We start from the raw sequence: 26,264 nt of genomic DNA on the forward strand, positions 1-26,264 counted from the left end.
TAGGTATATAGCTATTAGCATATTTGCAAAAGATTGAAACTTATATTTTTTTTATACAACTTAGAATGACAAACAAGCTGACGGCCTACCTGATGGAAAGTGGTAACCTATAGACATGAGCAGTACCATGGACATAACAGAGTATACTGTTTCGCCCATGATACCCCCCATGCATTGCCATTCCTGAGGACTCAGGTGTTATTCCTCTGTACCCTGTAAATTCACGCCATATCATATATCGCCATACGCCCTTCAAACCGAAACACAGCCATGCAAACACAACTGCTTCACGGTAGAAACACGAATGCGACAGAGGTACCCATGCAATTGACTTTTGTACAAAGTCTCCCTCTGGTTTATGGGATTATAGATATGTTTTATAAAGGATTAAATTTTTATTAAGCTACCAGTATAGAATAATAATGAGAATTGATTAAATTCTTATTGGTAAAAAATAAAATCTTTACTGTTTACTAATGAGTGTGTAAAAATGAGTGTATTTATTACGTCTTGACGCTTTAATCATTTGTCATTTAGTATATGGACTACGTAAACTTCTTTTTACTGGTTCTGATTAAACTTTTCCACACATAAATACTGAAAAAAAGTAAATAAAAAACAAACAAAAAATCTTGAACCTCCGACCAATCTTTTTGCGCCTGTCACTCTCACGTCTAGCGATACAGACGGTATCGCTAGAGTATGTCGTTTGTGGAAAACTCGTCCTAAATATAGGACGGGATTATTTTAGTAACGTGTGTCGCGCGCGCCGCCGTTGCGATACGAATCTATACATCAGTCTACCGGTCTCGGGGAAACGTTTATTACGACGTTTTAAAACAACGATTAACTGAACTAAGGATAATTACAATGTTGGCCACCGAGCGTAAACTCGTTAACATTTATGTGTAATTAGATAACGGAAAGTTAACAATATGTGATCGATCGTTTATCTTTGTGTTTTTATGATATCAACATGGCTGTGAAAGTATTGGTTCTGTTAGCCATAGTAGCACATGTTTGTGCCGATGATACTCCACTTACTATTGGTTAGTTGGTTTGATGTAATGTTAAATATAAAATGATTTATGTTTCATAAAGCTTTGGCATTATTAATTATATATGTATATTATGTATTTAAATAATGTATATATAATAAATAAAAATACAGGCGGCATACTTATAAAATATGTACTAAAAACACTATTTTTATAGAATAATAAGTTCTAGCAATAACGACTTCTTACATAGATAATACGTAAAATTTACTGATTACAAAAATTAAATTATTAAAAAAATTAACAACACTATTTCTTCTGCATCATTAGATCGAAATTTTTTTTTTAAATAATACTTAAAGTATTTTGTAGGTGGTTTATTTTACAAAGATGCTGAAGATCTCAAAATTGCATTTACAAAAAGTGCAGAACAATTTAATTTCACGGCTTCTATCAAAGAGGTATCGAAAAAAGGGGAAATACTCGATGTTACTAAAAACGTGTGTGAACTCGCCACGGTAAGCATTTTTTTCATTCAGTGTTTAACTGATTAAGAATATATTTATATGCAGTATTAATTGTTGTTTATTTAGTTAGTTAAATATACTGTTTATACATATAATTTTTGCTTTATATTTTTGCAATATTATTATTAAAATTGTTGGATTTTTATATTGTTTCCATTTTTAATGTAATATAAATTTATTAAATATGAACCAACATTTATAATTAAAGCATAGGTAATCCATTTTTAGGAGGGAGTATTAGGAATAATAGATGCTATTGGCGGACGCGCCAGTGAAAACATTCAGACATTATGTGACGTTCTAGAACTACCTCACGTGGTAGTTCAACACAATGATTGGTATTCTAAAAATTGGTCTGTCCTAAATATGTATCCCAGTCCAGAAGCTTATAATACGGTAAGAAAGTTAAAATCATCTAAGTAATCAAATCTGCTCTATTTCTTGAGACCTACAATATGTTTTATATTGCAATTCTTGCTCTGCTCAAGTAGTTTTTTTTTCTTACACTCTTAAAACCATTTTTTGTATTCACTTTGAAATTAAACGTTTCATTTTGTGTAATTTGTGTAATGAGATAAATAAAGATGTTTTTACTAATGCTGCACTACATCAATTATTTATTTAGAATTGTTAAAAGTACATAAAATCCCTAATAGGATATAAATCTTATTATGTTTTGTTATCTTATTAAATTGTTTTTAAGGTCTTACAAGAGTTAGTACAAGAAAAAAACTGGGAGAACTTCACATTATTATATGTGAAAGGTCATAGTTTGATGCGCATGAACAGTTTACTGATGATGGGCAATGTCACAGACCGATACACTGTTAGTGTAAGAGAACTAAGTGGTGATGACTACAGGTCAGTAAATTTCTAATTATATTGAGTTAATACGGGCTCTAAACTTGAGAAGCGCCACTGCTGACCCATTACCGTTATCGTATGAATTGATTATAAGCCAGTGTAACAGTAGTTTTTAAATTATATAGCATCATTTGGTTATAATGACAAATTGTTGTAATTAGTCATTTTGATTTAAAAAAAAAATATTTAGTTCTTTCTGCAATTTCAACATCTGAAGGTTAATATAAGCATTACAGGCTATTTATTCTTTGATATGTGTAATGATGCTTATACCTAGCATACGTAGCATGGTACTGTTTGTATCTACATCCTACGATTACCACTTTCCATTAGGTTGACCGTCATATTTCTAAGTCTGACAAAAAATACTTATAGTTATTTTAAAACTTTTAGCTATTCAGCCTGGAGATTTATTAAACTTGAACAATTTCATAGTAAAATTTACACATTTTTAAGCATATAATTATATATAATTATATTTTACAGAGACGTTCTTATTAATGCCAAACAAAATGGTTACAAAAACTTTGTAGTGGATTGCCCATTGCAATACCTAGAACAACTTCTTCAGCACGCACAACAGGTGGGCTTGATGGCTGATGAACACTCCTACATCTTCTTATCACCAGATTTGTTCACTCTGGATCTCAATAGGTACAGACACGGAGGAGTCAATATGACAGGTTAGTGAATTAAACCAAAACCAACTCAATAAATATTCTTGAGTCTGTAAATTGAACACGTTTCAGTAACTGTTTACCAATATGCGTGTTATAACATATTATAAAAATAACACAGTTGAGTTTATCATTTAGCTTAATTAAATTTAAATAATTTCGTTATTTAACTTAAAGGCTTGTGATTTACTTGTGATTTCTACATATTTTATATCATTTCATTTCAGCCATTATCCGTCCACTGCTGGACATAAGCCTCCCCCATAGACTGCCACAAAGAAAGGTCCTGAGCTACCTGCATCCACTGACTCCCTGCAATGCATTTCAGGTTGTTAGTCCATCTAGTGGGGTGTCGTCCTACACTGCGTTTGCCCGTACGCGGTCGCCACTTAAAAATCTTTCTTCCCCATCGGATGTCGGTTCTTTGAACTATGTGACCAGCCCATTGCCACTTCAGCTTGCTTATTCTTCCTATCCACACAAATTTATTATAATGTTAGTTCTGAACTTTAGTTTTCACTAAAAAAGTTGCTTTAAATGATGACGATACAGCTGTTAACTGTCCACAGCTGAAAATAGACTTTCCCCTTGGAGGGTTTTACCAGTAGTTGCCACGCAGGTTGGCATTTGCAGTTAAGCTTTTAAGCCCAGTTAAGGACGCTGCTTTCCATTTCTCGACCTTTAAATTGTCTTAGTTATTTTCAATGATATTTCTCACTAAATATAGATATTAACTACTATCCAAAAATATTGTCATTATCTCTTTGAGACATATCTAAGCAATTATAAAAATACTTAGGTATGATGCTATCTTTGATCTCTCAGCACTATTCTGAAGAAATAAGATGTCATTCTTCCTGACTCTTTTTTTTTTGCTATCACGTTCTCTCATACGCATTACTGCTTTACGCCAAAATAATATATTTTTTATGTACATCTAGGGAAGTTACACTGAAAATATGGCTCTACCATGAATTATTATTATGAGCCACTAAAGTTTATCAGATGACATTTAGATTCACTTCGTTATATGATTACCAGAGTTATTTGTAGTTTAGGTACTTATAATCATTTATTTGTACACAGGTTTCAGGTTAGTAGATTTACAAAACAATGAACGTTTGTGGCAATTAACAGACATAATCAACAATGGTACTGAGAGAACTCTGGAGTCGGAGGAGTTAAATACTAAAACTTTATTAATTCATGATGCCATTCAAATATTCCATGCGGCTTTAAAAAAAGTTAAAGTTAAAACAGAAGCGCTCAGTTGTGATAATGGTATATCTTGGAGATATGGTTCAACATTACTTAATTTTATGCAAACTGTAAGTAACAATAAGCATACAAAAAATATTTCTATTGATTGAGTTAAATCTAATTCATAAAAACTAAAAATCTATTAGTGTTTTGTACGTTATACTACATCTCATCTTTCAAATTGAGAAGTTAAAATAAAAGAATAAAACAATGCTTCAATAGTTAAAATAAGTTTAAATGTTCAATATTTATGAAAGGACGTTAACACTAGCATCCTTTTAAGCGAAGGAATTCTGGGAGAGGAAGGAATAAACTTCTCATTTTACCAAAGAAACATAAGAGTCGAAGAATACAAAACATTTTTAATCTTGACATGCTTCTAATATAATTATTTGCTTTTTTCAGAACAAAGTTGAGGGTATAACGAGGACGTTACTATTTGATGGTTTTGGTCAAAGAAATAATGTTACTTTTGATATATTAGAACTAACTCCAGCCGGTAACCAAACGGTAAAAATTCATTTTTTATAAAAATGGTATTTTAACGATTTAAAAAAGATAGAGGTTTTCAATTCGATTGTATTTTTTTTATATTTGTTACCTAGTAACTCCGTCAAATCTAAAGCAATTTGGAAAATTCATTTTTATCTCAAAGGATATACTAATAATTTTTATTTCGGACTCTTTAGTCTATTAATATTTATCAGTAACAATGTTCTTAAAGCTAATATTTGTAAATTTACACACACATACACATATATTCATGCAGTAAACAAACAATCACCGGTATATAAATTGGTCTCATAGACATTTTGTCAAAATCAGTTTAGTGGTTTAGTTTTAAAAACAAAATTACTGGTTTTGTTACATGGAAGTCTCATCTCCCTAATACTGCTTGATAACTTGAACTCCATTACTTTACCGAAAAATTTTTTTGCATTTTATCTAAGTTATATAATGCACGTTGCATTTTTAAAGAAAGACAATCCAAAAATGTTTGCTTTGGCACATAAAAATAAATAAAATATGTAATTATTAGATTTGAATCTGTGATTTAGTTATGTTGAACATACATTGCGGCATTGTGTTATGAACACTCTAAAGTTGTAGACACGAATCTGTTAGAATTTTGTATATATTATATATTTATTACTGACGGATGTTTTTTATATATTAAGGTCGGGAAATGGAATTCCAACGGATTGGTTATAGAAAGACCCTTTGTACCTAATGCTGAGATTGGTATAGAGTCAGCAATGAGAAACAAATCTATAAAGGTGTTGATTTCAAAGGTATTATTTGAATTTATTTGACACTCACAAGTAATAAATGCGACTTTATTTCACAGTGTGATGAATTTTAATTAAAATTTGAAAAATTAGAAGCGAAGTGACTCTAAGAAAATTAAATGTAACGTATTTTTTATTTATTGCTTTTAATGAACCTTTAATATCGTCTGTGTTTTTTTAGATATTTTATAATAAATAAATACTAATTAAATGTTCTAGACACAACCATTTACATATATAAAGTATACATCAGAGACATTAGAAGGAAATGATCGATTTGAAGGATTTGCAGTAGACTTAATTGAATATTTGTCAAGAATATTAGGTTTCAGTTACGAGTTTGAATTAGAGACTGATTATGGTTCTATAAATAAAGAAACAGGAAAATGGACTGGGATGGTACTGAAACTTAGAGATGAGGTATGTATCTAGGGAAGTCATTCTTAAAAGCGTTTATACCAAAATTTCACTTTGATAGAAGTGAAATCCTGGACCTATTTGTAAATTCTAGAAAACAATTGACCAAATATTAATATTTTAGATTGACTATTCAAAAATGCTCTGATAGCGAACAAAAATATTAATCATAGAATTACATTTACCACGACAAATTTTACATCTACTTTATATTTTACTTGTCGTAATTGTCAAATATATTTTTTTTTAATTCAAAATAAAACTTTCCTGCTAACAGCTTAGTAAGAATCTTATTACATGACTATGTATTCGTGTTGCAGATGTAACTGTTTACCATCAGATGGTTTATGTGGCAAACAAGCCACATTCGTGGTATAAATAAATATTTAATAGTTATTATAACACACACACACACACACATATACATAAAAAAGCAGTGAATGGTATTTTAATTTATTTTAAATACTAGATAAGAATAGCGATATAAACCATTTAGATTTTCGTTTGATTTGTTTTAACAAACTGTTCATTTAAATTGCCATCGTATAAAAAAATTGCCTACTCAACTAATTTTTTTTTATAATAATTTTTCAGAGAGCTGATTTAGCAATTTGTGACTTAACGATCACAACACAGAGACTGAGTGGCATAGACTTTTCAACACCTTTTATGACATTAGGTATTAGTATAATTTTCAAGGAACCAAGAAAGCAACCACCAGAAATGTTTTCGTTTATGGCTGTGTTTTCAAAAGAGGTATATAATGTTAAACTTTAAACAAATAGATTACCATTAAAGTTATTTTTTGAACATACCTACCAGTATTGTAGAAAATACTCAAAATATTTGTATGTAAATTTAAGTTTATATCATAATCCTTACTAATATATAAATGTGAAAGTGGGTTTATTTGCCTCACCGTTTGTTTACCTTATAACACCTGAACAGCTATTACTAATTACAATTTATGAAAAACATTACCTTAGACTTGCTTTCCTCAAGCATATTATAAATCCAAAGTAACAAGCGGCAAGCCTACCATCATCATTTGAATTTATTTGGTTTATTGTCGAGTTTTTTGTGATTACAGAGTTAGATATATTATTAAATATGTATATTAATAATGTAAATAAGGTATATTTAATTAATAATAACTTTTAAATATTTTTAGGTCTGGTATTACATGACATTGATACAACTTCTGCTAGGATTTCTCATGATCTTCGTGGGTCGTATTTCACACAAGGAATGGCAAAATCCCGTACCCTGTATAGAACAACCAGAAGAGTTGACCAATCAATTTAGTTTTGCCAATTCAGTCTGGCTTATTATCGGCTCTGTTATGCAGCAAGGGTCAGAAATTGCACCTATGTAAGTCACACGTACCTAATAATATGATATTCAAATATTATAACTCATAGTATGCTGGCCCTTCTTTGTTATACTTTCTTAAAACTGTTCTACTATCTAAATATACTGGTAATTTTGTATTCAACATTGAACCTCTCTTAGATGGCGTATCAAGATAAATCAGTATTTAAATCGGACCTTCAGGAAAACAACTGTTGAAACTGCACCCAAATTGTCGCTCCATTTAGTAAAGACTCATTCCATAACTCATGTACTCGTATCTATACCATGTACTATTTGTCCGTATGGCTGTATGAATTACACACATGATAATAATATAGTTTATATCTATATATATATTTTTTTTTATTTTCAGAGCTTTAGCACCTAGAATGATTACTAGTGTATGGTGGTTCTTTACAATGATCATGGTGGCTTCATACGTAGGAACTTTGGTAGCCTTCCTAACAGTTGAAAAAGATGTTATGCCATTTGAAAACGTTGAGCAACTAGCAGATCATAAATCCTTTTCTTATGGTGCGAAGAACGGAGGAACTACTTTGCAATTTTTTGAGGTTCGACATTTTATATTTTAAAACCTCTAGAACAAAGAGACGTATTACAATTTTATTATCATGAAATATATTTCATTAATTGAGTCGTCAATATAATATAATTATTGATTATGAAATCTAAGAAAAGTGTCAAAAACTTCCTTTTCTCTTAGGGCACACAGATGATTAAAAATTACCAATATTATTATAATATTTGGATACATTCGCATTACTTTATAAGATTGTGTCATTTTTCAGAAATCATCAAATCCAGTATTTCGAAAAATGCATCAAAAAATGATTTCAAAACAATGGTTAGTGGCAGACAATGACTTAGGTGTAGCTCTGTAAGTATATTTTATTAAAAAATTTAGGTATTAATTTGTCTAGAACTAATGTTTATACATGAAATAATTTATGAGAATAAATCAAACAAGAAATCTATATATTTCACGGTCCTCATAATATTCTCGTATCTTATAATTATATTACACTTTAGTATTGAGATAAAAATTGTTTTATATAGAAATCGTTTGTATGACTGTCTATATTCTACACTTGCATTTATAAACATGTATCTGTCTACATATGTTACGGTTTGATGGAATATGGGGATAGGATGTAATATAATTAGGATATGGAAATGAAAATAGGTATATATAGAATTTATTGGAAATTTACTTAATAAATATAGTGATATTATGCCTCATGTAGATGCTAAACTTTTGGAAACCTCAAGAACAAAGTGAGGAATATCATGGGTTATCCTCCTAATATAATGGTAATTTTCCTACTCATTCATTCTTTAATGGTAATATATTTTACAGACGCTCTATCGTTGTATTTTTTTAACTTTTCTTATTAACATTCATTTTATAATTATCGAAAATAAAGTATATTTCGTCGTTGTACTATTTAGTATCTATTTATCATTATGACCATTTCGTTAATTTAACTCTGAGACTATTAATATTCCTCTAGATTTTATACTTTCACGTTGAGTAACTTATCAAAATAAATATTTTTTACTTATGCTAACATCTTTATTAGAAATAAACAATTGTTTTAGTGCAGAAAGTTCATCTTACGCTTTCTTTATGGAGTCTACGTCAATTGAATATTATAAAGAGAGACATTGCGATTTAGTACAATTTGGAGAGTTGCTGGACTCGAAAAGTTACGGCATTGGAATGAAAAAGGGTAAGTTTTGCATAAAAAGGTAATAAGTCTGTCTAGAATAAATTATTCAGTAATATGAATAAATGCTTTGTATTATTAGGATCACCGTACAAGAAATACATAGATGATGCATTACTACAGCTTAAAGAAAAGGGCGAGATACAAAAACTGAAGGATATTTGGTGGAAAGAAAAAAGAGGAGGAGGAAAATGTGGAGTAAGAGATATATATTTTTTTATTTTATACAGGTACCTAGGACAATCATACATGCGGATTACCTGATGGTTAGTGAGTATCCGCAATACTAGAAGAATTCCAGGTGTCTTGCAAGTTATTTAGGACTGATTCTACTTAATCAAGCTTTAAATATCATCTTCATATTATATCATTATAATAACCCGAATCGTTAAGTATCTTGAATTAGTTTTACAGTTTTTAGCAGACAGTAAAGTTCAAATACTTTTTTTTTTAAGTAACATTCTTATTATTCTTTTATAATAGCAACATAATTACATACCAATGAAAACGAATTAAGTAGAGTTAATTTTGTAATAGATGTGATAAAAAAGATTTAATCACAATTTGTTGCTATGTATATTTTATGTATTGCAGGAAAAAGTAAATAAAGAAGAAAAACAGCTTAGTATGAAAAACATGCTGGGCGCATTCGTAGTGCTTGGTGTGGGGTGTTGTATTGGTTTACTTATATCCACCCTTGATATGCTCTGGGCAGTTTTCAAGCGTTCCGTCAAATATAACGTATGTTTCACTTATATAAAACAATAATTTTGAGTAATTTAAATTATTTTAACTTCTTTATATTCGCTTTCTTCTTTTACTTTTATTGTTTAATTCTTTTAATTTCTAAATTAAATTGAAAACATCTTGCGACTGTGTTTTATAATATTTTAAATAATAATTAGGATAATAACTAATGTTTTTACCACAAAAAAAAAACTTCTATAGTATCGACAAAATTTGTTTTGGATTAACACAGAAATATGAATCATCAGTCATCGAAACCATTTCTAAGTTGCAAAGATATTTCTTTGCATACATTCAAACTACATATCAACACTTATTTCTTTTTAATTGTATTGATCCATAATATATTTTGTTTGAAAATTTTAAAATAAAATAGATTATAATTAATCAAATTTGAAACAAATATATAATACATTTAAGTACTATTTTAATTCACAGACCACATTTAAAGAAGAGCTTATAGAAGAATTGAAGTTCGCTCTCAAATTCAGCGGCGACGTGAAACCGGTTAAAAGACCGACGAAGTCAGATGAAGGCAGCGCCGAGGCATTAGCTGAAGTCGAAAAGAAAGATGAAGTCAGATCACTGCGATCGATACGTTCAGGTCGATCCACGTCTACTCGAATGACCTGTCACTCTCATAGTTCCAGACATTCTTCAGGAGGACTTAGTATTGCTTTTGCAAAGAGGAGAGATTATTCCTAATAAATATTCCTAATATAAGTCTTACTACACACATAAAACAACGCACTAAAATAGAATAGTATACTATAATTAATTGATGTTATTATAGTTAATTGGTTTTCTAACAATTTATAAGTATTATATTAAGAAGCAACTGAGAGAGATTTATGGTATGATTAATCTTCGTAAAGTTTAATTAAACTTTAAGTTCTACTAATTGTTGTAGTTATTATTACATAATCATTTTATTACCTAATAAAACTAGTAAAGTAGCTGAAATTTTAAATATTATTAAGACTCTTATTAAAAAGGGAGGGTTACTACAATTTTTTATGCCGGTAAGATTCTAAGATTTAAAACTGGTAGAGTCAGTGTTCAATTATCGTAATTATTATTAATTAGTGTTAAATTAACGTACCTACGTAAAGTACCTACGTGGTTATTATTTTTATTTAGGTTCTTATTATACTCGTAACTAACGACTCAGTAGTTTTATAAGGACCCCTTTATTGCACATCATAACCTAAATTACAATGGTTACAAATAGAGGCAGCTATTACCGTATATATACCGTTTTCTTCTGAGCTAAATAACGACTAGTCCCGTTATGTCATTGCCTCTAGATATTATTTATGATTATGGTCAAGCGAAATGACGAGATAAAATTAGATCATACACAATATAAATTATACGGCAACAGTAACAGTAGTAATTAAGTTATACATTTATATTTTGTTTTATAAATACTTGACTTACCATTTAAAAGCGGAAAATTCTTTTATACAATAATGTAACTAAATATCTATATTACGTAAATAAATTATTCTCTTTATTATTAAAAAATAATACTGAAATTGTTTATCTTATTAGCCAGATTCGAAATTCCTTGCGTTCAGAAATGGGTTAAGGTGACGATACTATTATATTGTAAAGGGTTTTTATAAAGGGTCTTTGAATATTGGTTACTCGAGTAGGTAAAAGGTCTATGAACACGCAAGATTTTGATACATAACTCCATTATATCAGCGTTAGAAGTGGACACCGCCCGTAGTGACTGCGGTCTTTCAGGGTGCTTCCATTAACCAAACAAATTGCTTACAAAACTTGTAACTTTTAGCACCCCACAGTGACTTATGGATGTTTACTAATATCTAGCCGTAAACATAACCTAGTTAACTTAATATTGTACAAAATAAACTCAGTCTTGCTTTTTATTCTAGATCTGATTTATTACACATTTTTCCAATAAAGGAATCGAGAAATAAGGTGGCACGGTCTAGTAGAGAATGATAAAGAGTTAGTTACCTATAGACGTAAATAATATCTCAGGATCAATTTTTTTATTATCCATTTTATTTATATAATTAGTAAAAATTATATATTTTTTATTATATATAATATTTTATTATTTTGTTATGTAATAAATCAAAGTCTGTCTTTTAATATTAAAATAATGCTGATAATTTTGCACAAGAACATTATTTACAACTTGATAAAATAACAAAGAAAATAAAATAATATTTTAATAATCAATGAATAATTAAATTTTTACATATCCGAAAATAGTCAGTGATACCAGAATTCTATCTTCATTTGAATTACTAGCGATGGAATCAGTATTCAAACAAATAAATATCATAAGATTATCACTAATTGATTTTCAATATTAATTAAAATCTGGTTTTATAAACTACAAGTCGGTTTTACTAGATGCCTATGTGAACTTAATTTATCATTTTCATAGAAAATTGGCCTCTCACTCTATATCTACGTGGATAACTATTTCAGTGTAGGAATGACCCCAGAGTCAGTTCGCAGCGTACTCAATCAAAGGGGCTTCGTTACACCCTCTTCACTCTAGACACATTGGGTGGTGACAAGCCGCATTTCTCAGGGCTGTACTAATTAACTGTCTGACACGTGTTATGAGAGAATTAGTTACAACAAATAGATCGGGGAGGATATTTAAAAAATAAAGTGCAATGAAAATAAAAACATTAAAAAAACGTGAAGGTATGTATAATAATTTATTACGTATTTAAAATTATATATTATTAAGGTATGTTTCATTTCAAAATCTATAAATCAATAAAAAAAATTATATACAGAAAAATAATTTTAAACTGTTAGTACGAAATTCGCGGGATCACCTAGTATTTATATATTACTATGTATTGCTTACCTCTAATAATTATAGATTATTATCTTAAAGATGTTATGCTTAATTCATAAAATTAATAAAAAAAAATAATATTTACACTCTACTAAATTTTCGCATTTTGGCCATTTGCACTGCATTACTTTGCCTTCTGCTGTGTAAAGTGTGATGTGAATGTGTAGACCTCTCTGACCGCGGAGTCGGCGCCCGGTCTCGATTTGCGTCTGCTTCTTTATTTGATTCCATATCATCTCCATTTTCTTCTTTTTTGGAACCCCCAGAGCAACTACTAGATTTTTCTGGATGTCGTACCGGCTTGACATCACCGCTAAAACTCAGTATGAATTTTAACTCCGCTATTAGCTCTTCTTTAAAAGGTACCTAGAAATATAGGTAAGTAAATTATTTGTTGCGGGTTACGGTATGGTCCCGGTATAGAATGGGCCACCCCTTCCTTTCCCATAGGTGACTAAGAGAGCTTATTAGTCGAGTTAAGATTAACTGCGGTTGTCAACCAACCTGCCAAGCGTGACAACTATTGGTAAACCTCCCTTTATGAATGGAGGCCTATATTCAACAAGAGATAGTTAACAGCTGATGTGAGGATGTGATGAAAAAACAATGGAATATTAATAATTAAACCTTTGTTCTATTAAAAATACTAAATATATAGTAGTAATAATTTATAGTAATAATATTTACTTTCTCAGACTGTACAAAATGGTCTACTTGGGCACACCTGTCCCACTCGTGATTCTGTTATGATGCAACTTTTACTAGAGGGAGACTTTGTACAAAAGTCATTTGCTTGGGCACCTCTGTCCCATTAAAGTTTCTATCGAGAAGCAGTTGTGTTTGCATGGCTGTGTTTCGATTTGAAGGGTGGGATATGGCAGTGAATTTATAGGGTATAGAGGAATAACACCTGTGTCCTCAGGAATGGCAATGCATATAAGGTATTATGGGTGAAACGGTATACTCGGGGGGAATGGAATTGTCAGTAATAAGATTTAACTGCCTTATTGTTAGCAATATACCCTATCAGATCGACCTCCACGCGGTTCCCCTGGAAACCATAGTGGTTCACCACTATGGTTTACTTGTTCAATTGGTCACTATGGGCCAACTGACCTGCCTTCATCCTCACCTGTCACCCTTCACTGGTGCCCCGCCAGCATATACCGATAGCGCGGGCGGGGTTACTATTTCATCTTTACCCATTACAAAAAAATAAACGGTATACTCTGTTATGTACTCTGACGGTTACCACTTTCAATTAGGTGAGCCTGACACCTCAGTTTTTTTAAAAAAAGCTTTGCTCACATAAGTGTAAATCGATTTGAAAGGTAAGATATAATAGTGAAATTTCAGAGTACGGGATATAATACTATAATTCTCAGTAACGGCAATGCACGACATGGCATCACGGTATATTCTCTTATGTGTAAGATGCTACCTTAATAGTTATCACTTTCAATCAGGTAGGCTGAAGGCTTGTTTGCCATTTTAAATAACTCAACTTCATATAAGTAAAAGGCATAAGTCCAAATCTGACCAACACACAGACAAAGTATATCATAATACGTACATAGGTATGTATATACGTATCTAAGAGCCAACACCATAAAAATTCTGTATCTCTCTTCTTTTTACATGTTTTTTTTTTTGTTCTTTTTACTCGTAGCCGTTAAATTATTTATTATTTCTAATACCTTGTGCTTTCTGGAAATAAGCCAGACGTCAATAACCATCTCGAAGATTGCACATACTAAAGCCAGTGCCGAGCCAACAGCAAGTAGAATGAACACTCCTCCCACGTTAGCTAGAACTAATGGTTGGCTTTCACCGCTGCCTGCATCGTCATCCTGTACAACAGGATCGAGAGTTATTAATTGGTATACAGTATCGATAGTGGATCTAGTTATTAATGTTATAGATTCAAAGATTACACCGGAGCAAAAATAATATTTTGTTCTTGCTGTTATAGAAACGAAAAAGTACATATGTATTTATAACTCAAAGGAGTTTCGTTTCACAATTTTGCCACTAAACCTTAGAGCCTGAATTATAGGGATTGAAAAAGTTTTAAGTTTATACGTATAGAAACAGTTCAAACTAGATATGTATAATGCCTTAATAAATTTATTATTTTAACGTTTATTTTTAAAGTTTGACGTACATAATATGTTGTGGGGAAATAAGAGTATTACCATAAGAATAAACAGTCCTTATTCCGTTAATCCTTAGTCTTTATGTGATATGACAAAAATCCTATTAGAATTATTTTAGAAATTCTGTAAAATTGTATATTGACGAATACTTTTATATAGTAGTTATTATTATGTATTTCAATTGTAGTTTTTAGAACCCCTCTGTTACTGTTATCTGTAATATGTTACTAGCTGCATTCAGCAGCATAAATCAAAATATTATAATATTATTCAAATCCATTCGATAGTTTTTGCATGAAAATTCACAAATATCTATCCTAATCCATCCGTTGATAGAAATTTTTACATTTATAATATTATTAGAATACATTTTAAAATTGAAATTATCAGCATCCTTTTAATCTCTCCCTTAAATTTCTTATTTATTCTATCTTACATATTATAATTATCTGAAAACTATCGAAGAGTTTACCGTATCAAAAGTGAAATTAGAATCACTAATAGAACTGAGTAGTCCGATTTAATGTAGTAATAAATTATGCGATATAATGCAATATTAATGGCCTCATCAAATGTAGGTTTACGCTTTTGTAATGGCACAATTTGTTATTTGTTCATTGTAGTGATAAAACGCAGATATATTTGTATATCCATTAAGCTTAAAGAGGCTACAAAAGGTCAATAAACCAGTTTATTGATTTGAAACAAACACGCTGAACAATATATTTTATGAATCGTTACAAGCTCTAAGATGTAGTTTATTATTTTTAATGTTGTATATTCATTTTTTAACGATGTCTGCACGAGCAATACGATGATGATGATGTATCAATGTAAATGATGTACAAGGCGAAAATACTCGTACTGTACATACTCTGAAGAAAAATTCCGGATGAAGTCAAAACAATTTTTTTTTATACAACTTGCAATAGCAAACAAGCTGACGGCCCACCTGATGGAAAGTAGTGGTAACCGTCGCCTATAGACATGAGCATTACCATGGACATAACAGAGTAGGTATACTGTTTTGCCCATGATACCTCCCCATGCGTTGCCAGTCCTGAGGACTCAGATGTTATTCTTCTGTACCCTGTAAATTCACGCCATATCTCATCCTTCAAACCGAAACACAGTCATGCAAAGACAACTGCTTCACGGTAGAAACACGAATGGGACAGAGGTACCCAAGCAATCGACTCTTGTACAAAGTCTCCCTCTGGGTTGAAAACGTAGTAAGTTTATAAAAATTCTCATTACACATACATAATTATACATATAATTTTTATTTATTAATTAATAATATAGAAATAAGCAGACTTAATAGTTTATTTTGCTATGCAGTCACGGCATAGAATGGATGACCCCTTCCCGTGGGTGTCATAAGCGACGACAAACTTAATGCCCTAGAGATAGTAGAGATAGGCGGCAATGTCCTTATTTAAACTTCACCAAAGTCTAACTACAATTACCAACTCACCTACCAAGCGTAGTAACTACTGGTAACTCCCTCCCCCCCCCCCAGTGGACAATTAACGGCTGATATGATGATAATGATGATAATTAATTGTCAAATTATAATGCTCTTACCGTACACGCGCCGCCTCCTCTCTTCTCTCTCCACCACTTATCTTTCATTCTTGTCAATTTGCCTTCTTCCTGTAACTGCAGTATTGACTCACTCATAGGTTGCCGATATGGAGAATCTAAAAAAATTGAATCATTACATCTAAAATTATATATCATATAAAAAAAAAACTACATGTTATAGCTGACTTATCATTGCCTAGCCTAAATTAGTTAAAATTTAAATCATAAAAAGGTGTAAACACAGAAACACTTTATACTGTAGGCATCTTGAAAGAATGCAATACATAGACTTTTAAATTTAAGTACTTCAAAATTCAAACTTTAACGCAGTTTTAGGATACAATAGGGCTGATATATAAGAAGAAGGTAAAGGCCCTTAAAATAAAGAAAATAATTCAAGTGAAATATGATGTAAGAAGTACGAGTATTTTATTAAATCAACTTGCACAGACTAAGTTCACTGTGCAAACTATACCGTTTATTGAATTATGGACATGGTTCTACAAATATTACAAATGTAAAAGTTTTTAAAGAAGTTTGGATTTTTAGATGTTTGTTTCTTATTCACGTTTATACAGCTGAATGAGTTTGAATAAAATTTGGTATATATCCATTCTAGGTACAGATATGTAGATTACTTTATATCCTAATCAGAGAGAAACAAAAAAATGATATCAGTAGCCACTCATGTAAATAAAATGAAAATTTTCTTTTTAAATTATACACATAGTATAATATCTATTAGGATTTAAGAGAGCGCTTAGTGAAAATTTTCTATTAAAAGCTTATGTTGTCGAACTTTCATTGTATTCTGTCACACGATCCATCGTAGCGAGATACTTTAGAAGCATTACATTCATGTTGTTTTTTTATTTAATGATGATGATATGCTAATCCTGCTTCCAGTTGGCAAATGCTAACAAGGCACCAATGAGGAAAACTTATTGTAATGAATACACCTAGAATTCAACAGGATGGTTTCCAGGACGATCGCGGGGACTATCAGTCTCATTGATATTGATATATATATATATATATATATATATATATATATATATATATATATATATATATATATATATATATATATATATATATATATATATATATATATATAAGTATGTATATGATTGTCATCGTATACCTACTTATTCTCTAACGATGTGGCATTATTGCCACATCGTTAGAGTTTAAGGATTTCTTATTACTTATCGTAATTGTCACCTTAACAAAATTAAATGAAACATATTCACATACTCTTTTTCATTGCGATACCATAGCCTTTGCTGTCCAATAGTCCGCCTACTTGCGCTACATCGCAGTTCCTTTCCACCATGTACTCTATTGAAGTGGACTCCATCAGAAACGCATAATTCTCGTCCTCTGACTTCACCCTGAAATATAGTTTCAGTACTTGCATTAAAGTATCTTGAGATGTTTCATAAAATGTTTAATCATTCCAGATGATAGGAAATAAAATTATAATGCTTATTGGTTTACAATAAAATTTTGAATCTTTTAATATCTACTTTGTAATAAATTTTACAATTCTGTTTCAGTACTGTCTATTACAATGTTGTCTTAAGTTGTCATTTTATATAACTTTATAACAAGAATTAAATTTTGTTTTATACTACGTCACAGTAACAATTTGTATGTGTAACTACAAATGGGAGTAATTTTAGTAATAGATTATTTAATGTATTAGTTACCTTTCAAGACCTTCGTCATTAGTCGCTGTTTGATATTCCGGATGTTCATCCATATATTTAAACATTTTTTGATAAATTATGTTATCTGAATCCTACAAACAAATATTACATTAACATATAAACCACTGTTCATTGGATGAATAAAGTTTTTTTAAAGAACATATTCTCTTACTCTTTAAGGTACACAGCAATTATAAAACATCAAATGTTTCATTAGACTTTTTTGCCTTTATTTTCATAATTATGTACAAAAATTTATAAGCAAATTGATAATACAAAAAAATTAAAAAATATAGAAATTAAGATATGACAATAATTTATTCTTTTATGAATGTTTTATCATGTCAATTTTCATACTAAGTCTAGCTTCCAGTTGAGTAGTAAATATACGAGTATAGAAACCATTAGCCGATTCAGTTCAAGTTATTCTTTTCTTACCTTAAAGAAACTAAAGGTCGCTCCTCCTTTTTTAGCACCATAATTAATTTCATAAGGATTATTAGATAAATCAGCTACAGATTTAATGGCATAAAACTTCGACTCTACAGTGAGGAACGCAGCAAGATTGGCTGTATAGGAAGATACCATAATTAATGTGAAAAACCACCACATACTACCAGCCATGCGCGTCGATACTGCTCTGCAATCAAATAATGAAAAGATAATCTAATGAGTGTTATTCTAATATTTATAAGAATTAATATTATCTAATAATAATCTAATAGAAGATATAATAAGATACAAGCATAAGAATCTAAAACTATGTAAGAATACACGCACGACTACAATAGAGCAAAAATTATTGTACTGTATTTTATTAAAAAATATTTTTTTTTAATAAAATACACTACAATATTATGCTGTAACTATAATAAAATCCGATTTTTTCCAAATGGAAAACAATTCTATTTTTAGGAATCCGTACTTTAAAAGATAAAACGGAACCCTACATTGAAATGAACGAATTGAACGAATCGCTTCATTGTCCGTCTGTCTGCCTATCTAATAAGACATATTTTTCTTAGGAACATGTGGAGCTATTAAGCTGAACTTAATATCAAATACTCAATTCAAAATTTTGAAAAAGACTATATAAATGTGTATAATAAATATATTATTTATTTTTTATTTATTTATTTATTTACAATTTGTGTATGTTTGTTTTATTTACATTATTTTTACCTGTACCTTCCTGTTCCTGCACTAGATTACCCGCCAATTAATTATTTTCTCTCTAGCTGCACTGGGTTGGCTGGAAGAGTTCTCTTTTAAAAATGTCCCACTCTTGCCAACAAGTTGTTAAAATAATCTCTGTATCTTTTGTTCATGTGCAATAAAGAATATATATTCAAAATCAAACTCCTAATACATATTCGATACATTATTTGTACGTATATATTAACATTTGCAAGAGAATTAAAATACTCGTATATAGGGTACTTTCCGTTGGCCTAAAATCATGAAATTTGGTACGAAGCAATATCGTATAACACAAGTAGAGAGAAAAATCTGAAAATCGTAAATTTGTAGTAATATCACAAAAAAGAATTGCAAAATATTTTGTTTTCTTCTATAATTTGTCAGAATGCTCGATAAGAGAGTCTTTTAATATGAGATGATTTTAATTAAACATGTTTTAACTGTTGTAAAAATGGCCTTTATTTATATAGCAAGAAAACAGTCAAAAGAATCTCAACCACGTTACATTAATAAAATTTATAAATAGATACCGTAAGTACCTCACTCTTTATAAAACCAAATTTAACATATTTTCCTTACTTAAAAGACCTTTTTGTTGATAGCAAATTTTTCTTTCGTGACAAAATAATTTGCAAATATTCATCGCCAATGCTGTTTTCGCCAATCATCTAACCTTTTTCCGACATCAATTTCCTGTAGGAAGTCCGAGTCGAAATTTAACCGAATCCAAGTATAGGCACTTTCCGTTTATTCGAGATAACAAATAAGCATATAAAATAGTTGCGGTGTCTATTTGAATGGGATATCTGTAAATCGTACTGTTTTGTTTTTGTCTTATAGTCTGATAACATAAACGTATTTAGAAAATATCTATTTATTTATTCTTTATTGCACAATAAAACTTTGTACAAATGGCGAGCTTAATACCATATAACATTTTCTGCCAGCTTACCATTAGGAAAAAAACAAAATGCGTATGAAGGGCAGATGCGGTGAAAAATATGTGACATAATTATAATAACATACTGAAATAATTATACATAATGATAAATAAGAAATACACATAAATACTACTTATAATATATATGGTTATACTAATATAAATCTAATAATATAAACTAATATAATATTATAATATAAAATATCATCATCATTTGTTACTTACATTGGAGCAATCTCCGATCCCTGAGTAAGCACACTGCCTAGTGTGAACCAAAATGAATTTGCCAATGTAAACTGATTGTCCAAAGTCTCTGGCTCTTCGATACATGGATACGGGTTTTGCCATTCATCGGGAGCTATTCTGCCTAATATAAATAAAAGTACTGATACACCGACAAATGTTCCACCAAGCGATTTCCAAACCTTGAAGAAAAATTAATTGGTTTTAATTATAATGACTAAAATTGTTAATTTCCATATAATCTTTGTCTACTATAAGTTAATAAATACCTCCATAGAAAAAGGTGATATGAAGGAGAACAAGTTCGGCGGTTGCTTCGTAGGTTTCTTGTATAATATAGTTATACCTAAGTTCATAAAGGGACTAGTAAAGTCCACAGCTTTTTGTCTAGATGAAGTGATTGTAAGGTCTGTTATTGCAAAATCAGCTCTCTGTAATAGGCAATCACTTAATTAGCAATATTTATACTTAATGCATCAAGAAGAGATTTTCTAACTTGAAAGCTAGAGGAAATATTAAAGCTGTATACTCGTACAATTTTAATAAAATATTATTAACTAATAGTTTTTAGTATTGTTAAATAATACGAAATTTACCCCATCCATTATCTTCTCTATCATTCCTGTCCATTTTTTTGTTTTAGAATCTAATGAACCATACACACCATCAGCTTGTATATCAAAAGTGTAGTTGAACTCGTTCATTTTTGCTAGCTCCTCAATCAGTTCTATACCGAAGCCTTCGTACCGATTATTCCCTTCTAATTTATTTGATGATTCTTTCAACATTCCATAAGGTGCGCTCTGTAAATAAAATAAATTTCATTAATCAAAATCTTTACTAGTATTATATATTTATTATAATGTATTCATGTACATAAAATAGAGTTGAAACAATGTTCTTATGATGAGTAAGTACTTGAAACCCTGTTTGGGTGTAGCAAAATTATATTGATAGGTAACATTTATTTTACGTTGCATTTAGCGTGCATTAATGTCAATTTAGATTAAAGAAAAAAAAACAATAATTTAAAATATCATAAAAATAATTTGAAGTCAGTCTAGTTATTTAGGTATATAATAGTTTTGTCAATCTGATTAATTATTTGTAAGTCATGTGTGATTGATATTATAAGCATGTAAGTATGATTTCTTGTTTGTTTAAGTTGTACCTCATAGTCAATCTCTATGAAATTTAATATACGCGTATAGGCGACTTTTTATCCTGGTCAGTGAACATATCTCAAACACGAGCGAAGTCGCATTTTAAAAATATCCATTAGTAATTAAAGGTACTAAAATACTTACCAGAGCAGTGAGAACAATAAAATGTTTTCCTTTCATTGAATCAGATCCCTCTGCTTCGGCTGGTGGTATTACTATTCTTGTGTTGACATATCCGTCTTCTGCATTCCACGAACCGACCTATTATATATAGTATAATTATTTACTATGTATTTGTTTATAAAATTTCACAATACCGATTATAAATGTAATATGTTTCTTAAGTTAATTAAAAGTATTTTAAAATTAAGAATGTTATACCTTTTCAAGACCATGAGCCTGTACTTCTATTATATCAACTTCGAAATCAGAACGAAAGCCTTCTTCGTCGAACTTAACAACGCCTGTTAAACCATTTATTTCCATCTGTAAATATATCAAACCTGTATTACTATTTGATAATTATCATTAAATTATTTAATTTTATCTTTAAATTACATACTTTTCTAAAGGAAATGGATGAAATCGTGCGTTTTCTCTTAAAAGCTGCTTAAATAAAAAAAAGAATCCGCTAAATCCGCGGATTCTTTTACAAAAAAATTTTTCTTATACAAAACATTACATCGTGTAAGGCAATCTGTGATATGGTTCATTAAAAAAAAAACCTTGCAAACGTAATTCCAAATTTTGCAAAGCATCAATACATAGAACTTATAATGATTGATATAATTTAATATATACGATCTATGATATAATTTTATAAGAAAATATCATAGAATGTTTACTTACGGCTTTTATATAATTTATAATGCTTGATCCTAAACTCCAGCTATCTACTGATTCACATGTAACATTAGCAGGCTCTTCTAATCCCATGGCATTAAGTGCAGTTGTATATAATATTACAGCATCATAAAGTAATACTAGATCAAGAGTAATTGCATTATCTGCGATAGCATTTGTAATCTGTCCCTCAGATAACTCTTCAACTTTCTCATTTAAAGATACGACATAGTTTTGAATTTCTTCTAAAGTAGGATCAAAAAATCTAATTCCTGAAATAATAATCATATACAACATATTTCTATTACATTCTCATTACTACAAAAAAAAAAAAAAACTATGAGCACTTTTATATTTGCTGCAAAAGTACCTGTAATGTTGGAACCTCCGTGCTTGTAAGGCTCAATGTCAATTGTTTGGAAGTCGGGATTCATTATGATATAACTATGGTCATCCGACATAATTCCAACCTGCTGAGCTTGCTCCAAGAACTGTGGTAGAGTCTCTTTACGACAATATACTATGTAATTAACGGAACCAGATGCTTTTACATTTTTCAATTGGATTCTGAAATAATTTTTCATTATTTTTATTATACAACACAAGTAATTACTTTCAAAAACATTGAATAATACAAATTAAATATAATTTGTAAATACCGATAATCATCTCCATCTGGTAATTGTACAACTCTCATCAAAATATGTTCTCCTGAATCTAAATCTTGCATTGTAAGTATATTATCCAAAAATGACAGCAGTTCTGCACCTTCATAAATTACCGTAAATTCTGTCCAACCTTTCATTTCAATAATATCTAAGAAAACCTAAAAGATTGAAAACTTTTGCATTACATATTACTTTGAACGATTGATTCTGTGAATAAATTACTCAAAAGCATTACCTGAGAGTAAGCGAAATGATTGGGATATAAATTGACTACCGACCAGTTGCGATTTTGCGTTTCCATTGGTTCAATTGTAATATGTGGAATATCAAGGTAATCAGCAATAGATTGAATACTTCCTATATTACTTTTAGATTTTGGTCCAAATATTCCAAAAACATTAGTCTGAAATCACATTTTTATGTTTTTAATCTCTTACTTTTTCGATTTTAAACTATGTATACTCAAATAGTTCACACTACTTCAATTTAACTTTAATTTACTATTAAATTTATTTCTATTTTTTTTTTTGATACAATATATTTTTATTTTATTTGGCTTTTTAATATAAAACATACCTAAGCAATAATCAGCAAACAAGGCCGTGTGGTCCCGGCATAGAATAAGCTACATGTTTCTATCCCGTAGGTGTCGTAAAAGGCAACTAAGGGAGAGCATGGGATAGGCAGCGACGTCCCTCTTAAAACATCTCTAAAGCTAACTACGGTTTCCAATCTGCCTGCCAAGCGTGGCAACTACTGGCAAAACTTCCAAGCGGGAGACATATCTTCAGCAGTGGATAGTTAAAGGCTGCTATGTTCACATTAATTTCACATTTTCACATCTATTGTTAAAAATGGCCTATGCCCCTTGCATGACTATTTAACTGTAATAACTTTTATCATTTTAAATAGGAATAATATATTTGTTAAAACTGTTTCTTTTTTAATACATAGATTAACTTCTTTTTTATAGGTACGAGTTTATTGGAATAGCACCATATATGGAAATCATTTACATACACATGCGTACATCATCATCGCCTATATCATACTTGATGAGGGGTATATCTTCGTCCCATTATTGGGTAAATTGTTCATAGTATTGTATTAAATGATTATTATTTTTCTGGACAAAAAGCTTGGTATAATGTTTTATTTCAAGATTTTTCAAAACATATATAAATGTAAATGATAAATATTTTAAATATTTACCTCCAATATAGAACACATTGCTTCTTCTGCTTCTAACAAATCGTCCGGAGATGTTCGTACGACATTTGCTACAAATGGATTTTCTTGTCCGTCTGATGCAGTAGCGACAGCCAAAGTGAAAGCGGCTTCTAACAAAAAGCCACCATCATCAAATACTGCACCTATATACATTAAATAACTTATATTTCTTGATATATGTCGAATAAAATTAGAAAAAAAATCTAATTTCTTTTCTAATTTATAACTAGCCTGCGTTGGACTTTAGTGGAAATTTTAAAAAATCCTTTCCTAGCGGCTGCTTACGTTATAAAATATGTAAGTCTATTTTACAAATTTCAGCTTTCTAGACTTAGTTTTTTTTTATAGACGATTTTATAAGTATAAATAATATTTAAACTATAATATGTACTTATTCTTATGTAATGCTTAGCTCAAAAACAGTGTATAATATGAAATTTAATATAATATTATAATAAAGATTTTTTAAATGGAGTATAACGATAGCGAAGTTTTCAGTTATTTATACTTTTTATATAATTAAAATATTAAACAGTATTTAAAACCATTACCTTCATAATACTCATAGTATGTAATTGTAAAAAATTGTTATATCTATTAGGCTACATGCTATCAATTCAATTCTTAGTATTAACTGTAATAATACTCTTTATATTTAAAGTAATCTCGCAATTTGTAAAATAAATACTTACCAATAGTTCTGTTCCCGTGGACATACAACAAGGAGAAAGTCACGAAGCATTGCAAGAATAAATGAAATTTCAATCCCATTGATAATATAATTGAATTGTACGTGACTTTTTACTACTAGGGGATTATCTAGTTTTTCACAATCATATATATCACTGATTCCTGTAAATAATTAAATGCGTTCTATCTGATATGTACTCGTATAATATGGTAAGAGCTATTTTCTAGCGCGACTCTAATGCAATTTTTGTCTCGATCACGACTGCATGGCGGGAGTCAGAAATAGCTTGTTCTCAATTGCATTTGGGCTAGCTGTTATATATTAGTGTTTTCATACTATATTATATTTAAGCCACAATCGAAAAATACAATTATACAAAGTGAAATCAAAATCATAAGCTTTCCATAAAAAATATAGATAAAAATGACAAAAACTTGATTGTCTCGAGTTATTTGACCGCTGAGCATGGCGTTCAATCTTTAAGAATACTGATTAGTTTCCCTGATGCAATACTCCTAAAAAGGGTGGAAGAGATAATTTGTAAAGGGGACTATCAATCACAATAGTAATATATCCAGTCGGAACAAATTCCACGTGAGCCTTCCTTGCAAACTGGATAAATCTATCACGATGTGCTAACTGACCTAATTTCTTCACCTTCACTAATCACCCCTTACGCTTATTTCGATTTCACCTGTATTCTTACATAAAAATAATATTAAAATGTGAACATTATTATCATCATCAAGACTGTAAATTCTTAATAATATTTTGTATGTGAAAGTGTTTGTTTTGTTTGCTTACCCTCTTAACTCTTGAATGCCTTTATCACTAAGTAAGTACTAAGAAATAATTACCTAGTAAGTAGTAGTTTTTTAGATGATAATGGAATGGTTACCCCGCCTGCGTTATCGGTATACACTGGCGGGGTACCAGTGAGGGATGATAGGTGAGGATGAAAACAGGTTAGTTAGCTAATAGTGACAAATTCTACAATAAGTAAATCACAATTGTTTTCAGGGAGAACCGCGTGGAGGTCAACCTATTAGAGTATATTGCTAGCAATGGGATTGCTAATCTCCAATACTAACAAT

General features: G+C 30.1%; 2 protein-coding genes across 2 annotated transcripts; one reads left to right on the plus strand and one right to left on the minus strand.

Moving 5' to 3' along the window:
• Positions 1–782: 782 nt before the first annotated feature.
• On the plus strand, positions 783–11,887 carry LOC113509641 (glutamate receptor ionotropic, kainate 3-like). Its single transcript, XM_026893015.3, has 17 exons — positions 783–1,049; positions 1,371–1,516; positions 1,754–1,921; positions 2,229–2,386; positions 2,876–3,072; positions 4,153–4,394; positions 4,732–4,836; positions 5,505–5,618; positions 5,835–6,035; positions 6,627–6,788; positions 7,204–7,403; positions 7,759–7,957; positions 8,195–8,283; positions 9,006–9,136; positions 9,216–9,331; positions 9,728–9,874; positions 10,319–11,887. The coding sequence occupies exons 1-17, from the start codon at positions 977–979 to the stop codon at positions 10,583–10,585; spliced, it is 2,715 nt and encodes a 904-aa protein (XP_026748816.2). The 5' UTR covers positions 783–976; the 3' UTR covers positions 10,586–11,887.
• A 382-nt stretch (positions 11,888–12,269) lies between these two features.
• On the minus strand, positions 12,270–25,453 carry LOC113509886 (glutamate receptor ionotropic, kainate 2-like). Its single transcript, XM_026893313.3, has 17 exons — positions 25,172–25,453; positions 24,462–24,622; positions 23,485–23,652; positions 23,241–23,407; positions 22,952–23,148; positions 22,588–22,853; positions 22,120–22,224; positions 21,883–21,999; positions 21,172–21,378; positions 20,845–21,006; positions 20,558–20,757; positions 18,631–18,832; positions 18,193–18,284; positions 17,738–17,874; positions 16,481–16,596; positions 14,435–14,587; positions 12,270–13,103 (listed from the first exon to the last, which is right to left on the minus strand). Exons 1-17 carry the CDS (start codon positions 25,248–25,250, stop codon positions 12,819–12,821), a joined length of 2,814 nt encoding a protein of 937 aa, XP_026749114.2. The 5' UTR covers positions 25,251–25,453; the 3' UTR covers positions 12,270–12,818.
• Between the last annotated feature and the right edge of the window lie 811 nt (positions 25,454–26,264).

Source organism: Galleria mellonella, unplaced genomic scaffold (assembly GCF_026898425.1).
Source record: "Galleria mellonella isolate WM207_F2 unplaced genomic scaffold, CSIRO_AGI_GalMel_v1 utg57, whole genome shotgun sequence".
In the NCBI taxonomy this organism is placed as follows: domain Eukaryota; kingdom Metazoa; phylum Arthropoda; class Insecta; order Lepidoptera; family Pyralidae; genus Galleria; species Galleria mellonella.